The sequence below is a fragment of the Canis lupus genome, chromosome 7, assembly GCF_048164855.1.
Source record: "Canis lupus baileyi chromosome 7, mCanLup2.hap1, whole genome shotgun sequence".
Classification (NCBI taxonomy): Eukaryota; Metazoa; Chordata; class Mammalia; order Carnivora; family Canidae; genus Canis; species Canis lupus.
Window position 1 is genome coordinate 32,719,353 of NC_132844.1, and position 9,972 is coordinate 32,729,324.

The 9,972-nt window shown below is 38.2% G+C and overlaps 1 protein-coding gene across 5 annotated transcripts in view; it reads right to left on the reverse strand.

Moving 5' to 3' along the window:
* Positions 1 to 8,947, reverse strand: part of IRAK1BP1 (interleukin 1 receptor associated kinase 1 binding protein 1) — a 26,245-nt gene extending 17,298 nt beyond the window's left edge. Inside the window, exons 1-3 of one of the 5 annotated variants that reach the window (XM_072832282.1) lie at positions 8,433 to 8,914; positions 8,011 to 8,049; positions 440 to 505 (exon numbers count right to left, since the gene is read on the reverse strand). In XM_072832282.1, coding sequence (XP_072688383.1) covers positions 440 to 505; positions 8,011 to 8,049; positions 8,433 to 8,747 — 420 coding nt within the window. In that variant the 5' untranslated portion in view covers positions 8,748 to 8,914. Of the gene's footprint in view, positions 1 to 439; positions 506 to 8,010; positions 8,050 to 8,432 lie in introns of all 5 variants that reach the window. The other 4 variants (XM_072832284.1, XM_072832281.1, XM_072832285.1 and 1 more) reach the window with 4 other exon arrangements.
* Positions 8,948 to 9,972: the final 1,025 nt, after the last annotated feature.

Consider the following 9,972-nt stretch of genomic DNA (forward strand, 5'->3'; position numbering starts at 1 on the left):
TTTCTCTCCAGTAGTGTTTCCTGCTCATGAAGTGGTAACTTTACTAAAATTTTATTCAGGTGGCAATTAACTGCCACTTCCTCCTTGCTATTTTTATTCCATTTCAAAACAATTTCTCTCAAATAAATCTCATTAAAATTTATTTTAAAAGCTCACGCAGGGGTGCCTAGCTGGCTCAGTGGTAAGAGCATGCGACTCTTGATCTTGGGGCTATGAATTCAAGCTCCATGTTGAGTGTAGAGATTACCTAAAAAAAAAAAAAAAAAAAAACTTTAAAAAACCCACAGATATTAACACCAAAAATGATTTTGAGAAAAATAATCTTTTATCAATACCATGGGAAGCATTTTTCCTGTACATTTCAGTTCAAGAGTAAAATAAATGCAAATTGTCCCCATAAAGTCATGCTGTTTCCAATTATGTTATGATAAGTACATACCTCTGCCTCCATGTGATAAGCATTTTCCACTCTTCTAAAATCCTTTGTCACAGTTACATTTTCTGCCTGAAGCAGAAAGTACAAGAGTATAATTACTAAAGGTTTGGCTACTAAATGCAGGGACTCTAAAACATAAAGCAGAAACCTGAACTTATTAAAATCAGAATAACAGAGTATGCAGAAAGAACTGATTTGCTTGATGTTTAAAACTTTCCTAAAAGTTACATGAAGTAAATTCAAAGTCTACAAATACTTGCTGAAAATTTCATCATTGTCACTCTGTTTGTAGTAATTTTTACATTAGCTTGTACAAAAAGTATGAACTTAGACTGGTATACATATGAGGAATTATTTGTACATAAAGCCTTTTGGATGTTATAGGAGTCTGCTGATCATGCTAAATAAGCCTAAATTTGTTTCATCATAGATATATTCCTGGTAATGTCTGACTGGTGGGCTCCCACACAAAATATGAGCTTTTTCTGGTTATCTGTAGGGTAATGGTTCCTAAGCAGAAGGCAATTTTGCTCCCCAGGGAAATTAGCTAATGTCTAGAGACATACTTGATTGTTAAAATGGGCTAGAGAAGTACACTTTTATAATGTCCTAAGTAGACACTGAATAAATGCTTCTGTTTACTAGAAACTGAGGAGGTTCCTAAGACATGGGACTAATTCTAGGAAAACTGGAACAGTCCCAGGTAACTGAGGACAAGTTGGTCATGTGATGGGTAGGGGTCAGGAATATAGCTAAATATTCTAAAATGCATAGGACGGCAAACAAAGAATTATCTAATCTAGGATGTTAAAAATAGTGCAAAGTTTGGGAAATCCTGCCATTTTGGGTACGAACTAAAAAAATACTAAAATATACTAGCCTAGTCCATTAAGTTTTCCCAACTAGGCTCCAGGGAAGCTATTTTATATCCAAATATAAAGGGCAGATTTTAAAAGACAAAAAGGTCAGTATAAAAATAACTACTTAAGTCTATGAAGGCAGCAAGGTAACATTCTCAATAGGTATAAAAAAACCTTGTCATGGCTGGAATACACTTAAAAAGGACAAACATGAAGAAAACCACAGAACTTCACACACACACACACACACACACAAAAAATGCTTGAAAAAACGGACCAGGATGCAATATTGTAAAATCAATAATTCTCTTGAAATTAATATATGAATACTGCAAAATATGAAAAGAAGTTTTATTTGGACTCCAGAATTTTACACTCTCTGGATTTTCTGATTGTATCCCTGTGGTGTAATTTAACATGTCCCTTGCAGACAGGAAATCTTCTAGTAGAAAAGTAATGAGGGCAGAACTTGCCTTTCAAATGTTTTACAAAGCTATAATAATTTAAATAATGTGGTACTAATGTAGCAGCATAACCAGGATCAAAGAACTAGTATTCCAAAACTAATCCAAGAATGTCTGAAGATTGCAAATATAATACCAGTAACATTTCAAAACAGGCACAGCAAGCAATATGGAATCCTCATGACATACAATCTGCCCCTAATCTCTCTGAGCAGCAACTATGTGGTTAAAGGTAAATCCTGATTAGGTCTAAACCATTCAGGATTATCACACCTAATTTGCTACAAGATTAGGTTAAAAAATGGGCAGAAATCTAAATGTACACTAATTAGTATATGCCATTTCTCTGGCCAGACAATTTAGATCGTCCATTTAACATGTCCTGTGAACTACAGGAGTATTTGTTTTTATATGGTTGCAGGAAATAAGAACTATTGACTTTCTTGTTATGGTACAGTACGTGGTATAAGGCTTGGGAATATTGTAGCCATTTTAGTATCATGCAGGAAGCACAGGAAAGCCAGGAGAACTGCATCAAAACAGAGCCTTGACCATTGCATACCTGATGTGCATATTATTCATTTAAGATTATGAAAGCAATACTTTTAATTTTTATTATTATAATTCTTAAAATACTTTTTTTTTAATAATACTTTTTTAAAAAAAGATTTTACTTATTTATTCATGAGAGAGAGAAAGAGAGAGAGAGAGATTGGCACAGACATAGGCAGAGGGAGAAGCAGGCTCCATGCAGGGAGCCTGATGTGGGACTCGATCCTGGGTCTTCAGGACCACATCCTGGGTTGAAGGTGGCGCTAAGCCACTGAGCCACCCAGGCTGCCCATACTTTTTGTTTTTAAGGGCAATTCAAGTTAACTTCTTGCACATGCAGTAAAAGATAAGATTTCAGTACATGATTTCAGTACAGCAACTTACCCATTTAGGAGAAAACAAAACCCTTTTCCTTACACCAAAGTGAATTCCCACACACCAAATATTTAAGTAGTATCAAGGGTCCCTAAAGGTTCCAGGAAATATTAGTTAATAGTTATATAACCTTAAGCTTCGGAAGGATCCAATAAGTGTTACACCAAAGGCAAGAAACATATAGAAAAGATTAATGAATTTGTCTAAATAAAACTTAAACATTTTGTATGTTCAATACTGTAAAAGGTATATGGCAAAGATGAAATTGGGAGAATTTTTTGCAATACGTGGAAGACAGAGTTGTTGATAAAGTTCCCTTAATCTTGAAAAAAGAAGATCAAAGCCAGAAGTATCACAATCCCAGATATCAAGATACACTACGAAGCAGCAGTAATCAAAACAGTAAATATTGGCACAAAAATAGATGCATACCAGTGGAACGGAATAGAGCTCAGAAATAATCCCACACTTATATGGCCTATGACAATTAATTAATCTATGACAAAGGATGCAAGAATATACAATGGGAAAAAGGCAGTCTCTTCAACAAATGGTACTGGGAAAATTGGACAGCTGCATGCAAAAGAATGAAACTGGACCACTTTCTCACACTATACATAAAAATAAACTCAAAATGGATTAAAGGCCTAAATGCAAGATCTGAAACCATAGAATTTCTAGGAGAAAACACAAGCAATAATTTCCTTGATATTAGCCATAGAAACTTTTTTCTAAATATGTCTCCTCTGGCAAGGGAAACAAAAGCAAAATTAAACTACTGGGACTACACCAAAATAAAAAGCTTCTGCACGGGGAAGAAAATCATCAACAAAACAAAAAGGCAACTTACTGAAAGGGAGAAATAATTTTAAATAATATATCTGAAATATCCAAAGGAGATAAAGAATTTATACAACTCATCACCACAAAAACAAATAATCCAATTAAAAAATGGGCAGAGGACCTGAATATAGATTTTTCCAAAGAAGGCATACAGATGGCCAACAAACACATGAAAAGATGCTCAATGCCACTCACCTCAAGGAAATGCAAATTAAAACTACAATGAGATACCACCTTATTATGTCAGAGTGGCTAAAATCAAAAACAAGAATAACAAATGTCGGTGAAGATGCGGGGAAAAAGGAAACCTGTACGTGACTGGTGGGAATACAGACTGGTGCAACCACTGTGTAAACCATATGGAGGTTCCTCAAAAAGTTAAAAATAGAATTACCATATGATAAGTAATTCTACTGCTGGTATTTACCCAAAGAAGACACAAACACTAATTCAAAAAGATACCTGCATCCCTATGCCCATTGCAGCATTATTTACAATAACCAAAATATAGAAGCAACCTAAGTGTCCATCCATAGGTGAATGGATAAAGAAGATGTCTGACAGACATTCAAACACACACACATTGGACCATAACTCAGCCATCAATATGTTGGATCTAGAAGATATAATGCTAAGTAAAATAAATCAGCCAGCAAAAAAACAAATACCATATGATTATATTCATATGTGGAATTTAAGAAACAAAGCAATTGACCAAACAAGGAAAAAAAAAGAGACAAAAAAAGATTTAACTACTGAGAACAAACTGGTGGTTGTCAGAGGGAAGTGGGGAGTGGGATATAGATAAATCGATAAAGGGGATTAAGAGTACAACTATCTTTTTAAAAAATATTTATTTATTCATGAGAGACACAGAGAGAGAGAGAGAGGCAGAGACACAGGCAGAGGGAGAAGTAGGCTCCCCGCAAGGAGCGGGATGTGGGACTCGATCCCTGATCCTGGGATCACAACCTGAGCTGAAGGCAGACGCTCAACTGCTGAGCCACCCAGGCATCCCAAGAGTATAATAATCTCGATGAGCACTGAGAAATGTACAAGATTGTTGAATCATTATACTGTACAGTAGAAACTAATTTTTAAAAAGATCCCTTAAATTAATAAAGAAAAAACAACAGAAAAAATGGACAAAGTATTATGAATTGGCAATTTACATGAAATAAAGTTTAACTTCAAATGTGAAAAAAACATAAAACATTGGAAGTGACAGTAACATTTTTTTACTGAATTGGCAAAATTAAAAAAAATTATGCCCATTATGCCTAGTGTAAACTTTTCATCCTAGACTGTAATTTTTCATAAGCCTGAAAGTTTGTATAAACCAGGAATTAATGTCCAAAAAACATAATTAGGGATGCCTGGGTGGCTCAGTGGTTGAACATCTGCCTTTGGCTCAGGGTGTGATCCTGGAGTCCCGGGATTGAGTCCCACATCGGGCTCCCTGCATGGAGCCTGCTTCTCCTCCCTCTGTCTATGTCTTTGCCTCTCTCTTTATCTCTCACAAATAAATAAATAAATAAATAAATATCTTAAAAAAAAAAAAAACCCAAAATCAAAAAGCATAATTAAGAACATGTATAAATACCTAGCAACAAGGATATTAATTTTGTCACCATTTTCAATAATGAAAAGCTGAAGCCAACTTGTATGATATATTCAATCTATTCCTACTACTCCCTATCTTAATTTGAGCACATCCAGAAACAGACTCTGAGCCAAGGATGTGAGTATAAACAGTTAATTTTTTTTTAAGGATTTTTATTTATTCTTTTTTGAAAGAGAGAGAGACACAGAGAGAGAGAGAGAGAGAGAGAGGCAGAGACACAGGCAGAGGGAGAAGCAGGCTCCATGCAGGGAGCCCGACATGGGACTCGATCCCGGGTCTCCAGGATCAAGCCCTGGGCCGAAGGCTGCCCTAAAGATTTTTATTTATTTATTCATGAGAGACACAGAGAGAGGCAGAGACATAGGCAGACGGAGAAGCAGGCTCCATGCAGGGAGCCCGATGTGGGACTCCATCCTGGAACTCTGGGATCACACCCTGAGCCACAGGCAGACACTCAACCACTGAGCCACCCAGGCGTCCCTAAGCAGTTAATTTTTAAGATGATCCCAAGAAACACTGTAGGGGAGTGGGAAGTGAAATGGAAGGAAAGTAAGCCATTAAAGTATGTATTGCCAAGCAGTCACCACTGTGGGCAACTGGAACTTTTATCTGCAGAGAAACTCTGGCAATAAGGCAGAACACGTACCTCAGAATTAAGCTGCCCAAGAGGGAAGGTGTCTTTCCCCTCTCAGTTGTTAGTTCAAGGCTGCTAGAGCTTGAGGAGGGGTTAATTCTCTGGCACTACTGACTGGCCCACTTGTAGGTGGAGCCAGGAAAAACTGGCAAGGAATTAACAAGTGTTGGCAGATGGAAGTTGGGCCTGTATGCACACAAATGTGAAGTGCCAAGGGATACAAGTGTGGGGTATCAATAGCATCTGCTACATCCCCTACTTAAAACTTAATCACCCACTGCCAAGACAATAAAGCAGCAACACACTACAGTGGTTAAGAGCAAGGGTTTTGAGGTCAAAATTCTTGACTAGAGTCTAAACTTTGCCACTTCCTAGCTGTGTGACCTTGGGCGGGTTCCCTGCCAATAATCACTCGGATCCTGTGAGTTCTCAACCATAAACAGCAATTGAAATGCATTTTCATGTGGTCGGAATGAGTATCAAATGAGATAACATTTGTAAAAGGTCTAGCATTAAGCAGGGTTTTTTTTTTTTTTTATATAGCCAATAATATCCAAACTCCTCATTATAGCAAACAAAGCCTTTCTCCATGCTCTGTCTACAGCTTTCTGAACACATTTTCTTCATAACACTTACTATATATTAGTTTATTCCTATCATGAGACTCCTTCAGCACAGTACCTATGTTTTACTCATTCTCTATTTTTGGTGCACAGCAACTATTACACATTTATCAAAAAAAAATATACAATTATGAGTAGGCAAATACTGGAGCTTACAGCCTATGAAGAGAACATGCAAACCACAAAGCAAATGTTATATATATAAAGTATAGCCCATGAATGCAAAGCAAGTGATACAAAAAGGTCTGTGCTCTGGAGAGGTTTAGAATATGAAGAAGACACCAGTAAAGCAAGAATTAAAATACAGACTAAGTTTTATTACAAGTGGGAAATGGAGTGTGGTATGACAGACACTAGTGTTATGTTAGAAAAGGAATGCCAAGGAGGTGAGGTTGGTTGGTTCTTAAAGGAAAAAATGGGCATCAGCTAACATAACAGGAGAGGCGAGATAACAGGAAATAACAGAGAAGTAGGCTCCATCTATTAAGCAGAGTAACCTGAATACGAGGAAACCTTTAAGTAGGGCAGTGATGTTTATAAAACCCAAACTCCAAAGTCTAAAATGAATAAAGACTTTGCGAAAACCCATTATAATTCATCCTGAAAAGTAATATGATTTTTTGCATTATCTACTGAACAAATCATCTACATGACTGCTTTCTTCCATTAGCAAAGATAATTGGTAGATTACTGACCTTCTATCTCTTGCCTTGAACACTGAACCCTAATGTAATTAAGTTAATGCAGTAATTTATTGTTTTACATATTAGAAGTTACAGCCATGTGAACTTGGTATACATTTTACATAAATAACTTAAGAATTAGTTATATTATGCAAACAGGACTGCAGCACGGACAACAGTTATTTTGAGGAAATTTTTTCTACATATTAAACCATTTAATTCACATTGGTTATAAGTATTTGAATTCTTTTAAACTGTGAAGTAATTAAGACATCTTTTCCAATTGACTTTTTAAATAACTATACTAGTAAATGCAGTACAAATATATTTTTTCCTTAAAATAAAGACTTGCTTTTTGGGTGTGGGTCATGTTTAACAATAGGCAGGAAGCATTGTTATGAACTTGGTGTTACCCTGGATAAATCACAATTCTGGCCTTTTGAGTCCTACTGTGTAAAATGAGGGAATTGGGATAGTTGACCCATTCTGTGGCTTCTAATTTTCTTGTATTCCAATTATCTGGAGGCAACTGTGGCTGGAAAAAAAGCGGATTTTAGTTTCAAGAAGACAACAAATACCACCCTACCTGAAATTTAGAGCATTATCTAACCTCTTTAAATCTAAACGGGGATATTAAAACCTGACTCACAAAGCTGTTGTTCAGATTAAATAAAGCTGGTTCGCTTCTTTCCTTTTTAGAAGTGGAGCTAAGATGTAGTTAGTGTTTGTTTCACCGACATCTCTCGTTAAAACGTAGCAGTATTTCATTTGTGTGGCATCTACAACATGTTGGCTTAAGTGTTTTGAAAGTTCAAAACGAAAAATATTGCAGACATTTTTAAATGGAATTCATTTTTCCTCCCCACGTTACTGTTGGCGGAAAAATGCTGAAAAGCCACTTAATGCGAAGCCTCACCCGGTGGGGAGGGAGCAGGCCACGCTTTCCGCTTGCCAACTGCATGGTGCAGAATCAAAACAAAGAATGATTAGTGTGTAGTACACGGACTTAGGCAACCATTTTACATCTAATGGTCAGGCCTGACAGTTCATCCTATCGAGGTTAAAAACAAAATTATTGGCGACAAATACCACCAAATAAAAACTTACTCGATTTGCATTCTTTCACTTTATAAGCCACTGAGGCTTACCTCAGTAAGGTAAGCTTACCTCAGGTATCGGCAATACGTCGCCGGCCGCAAGTTTCCGTCGGCCAGGTCGCGGCCTCAGTAGTACCGGGAGACCAACGTGCCCCTGACCCTCCAGCCCCTCCACGCCGCCTCCCGCAGGGACCCGCGGGGCCGGAAGTTCCGCCCGAGGCCTCCCTCACGAAGCTCTCACCTGCAGGCCCTGCTGTCGGAGGCTCTGCGTGATGTAGTCCAGGCGGCGGCAAACGCTCTTCTTGGCCTCAGCCGCTGCCTCCTTGGTGCTGCTCACCAGCACCGCCACCTGCGCGCGGTCAGGGCTCGCAGACACCTCCGCAGTGCCGCTCACGTGCACCTCGCGGGTCGCGCTTTGGGCCTGTGCTGAGGGGCCGGGGCGGCGGAGGCCGGGCAGCGCCTCACCGCCCGAGACCGCATTGTTCTCCCGGCCCCGGTCAGCCCAGGGAACCAGTTCCACGAATACCCGCGACTGAGGCGTCCGTTGCAACGACATAGTGATGGTAGCTATGTTTCCATGGCAACCCAGAGCCTACGGCGGCCCTTCCGAGCCAAAGCACGCCACGGCTTTCTGGTGCGCGGCGCAAAGGGTCCCGGGAGGGGCTGGGAGGCCCCAGTGTTTCTGGAGCGTGCGAGCTAGGAGTTGGTGTTTGCCGGGCCAACGTGATTATAGTTGTTGAGGTGTTTGCCTTACGGCTATCAAAAGTCTTAGCGAGTCGTCCCTGCCGCCGCCCTCTGCAGAGCTCCGCCTTTCCAAGCCCTCCGCCCGCGTCTGCCCGCTGGGCCCGCTTACCTCGGAGGAGCTCCCGATAAGACCTGGCTCGCCGCAGTGGGATTCGTTATATTTTATTTTATTTTATTTTATTTTATTTTATTTTATTTTATTTTATTTTATTTTATTTTATTTTATTTTATTATTTTATTTTATTTTATTTTATTTTATTTTATTTTTTTATTTTATTTATTTTATTTTTTTATTTTATTTATTTTATTTTATTTTATTTTATTTTATTTATTATTTTATTTTATTTTATTTTATTTATTTTATATTTTATTTTATTTTATTATTTTTTAAATATTTTATTTATTACACCGAGAGAGAGAAAGAGAGAGGCAGAGACACAGGCAGAGGGAGAAGCAGGCTCCATGCAGGGAGCCCGACGTGGGACTCGATCCCGGGTCTCAGGATCACAACCTGGGCTGAAGGCGGCCTAAACCACTGAGCCGCCCGGGCTGCCCATCTGTACCTCTTTCTTGAGAGGGAGGGTGCGCGGACTTCAACTCACTGATCCCCATTAGAGGGGATTTCTTATCACTAAGTATGTAAAAGATACTTTTATATAGATAGTATCCCTTCTGTCCCATGAGAAAAAAAAAATCACTCCACATTTAAAAAATAACTAATTAAAAAAAAGATAACCATTCTCTTGAAAGGAACCTGAAAAGGCCAACTAACAATCTTCATGAAGTTTTTTCTTTATCATTTTTCTTATTCTTGATTAGTAAGATAAAAATATTCAACTAAATCGGATGTACCTCCTTCCCTCTTTCATTTGGTTCATATCCTGGGTAAAGTAATTTTGTATCTATTTTGATGTTTATTGTTAGCTAAAAACGATTATGTGATACTGTTTTAATAAAAACTTTTCATCCATAATTTTTTTTATGATTTGAAACACCCAAAATAATGTTTCTTGAATTTGGTGGAAAATACTTTTCCC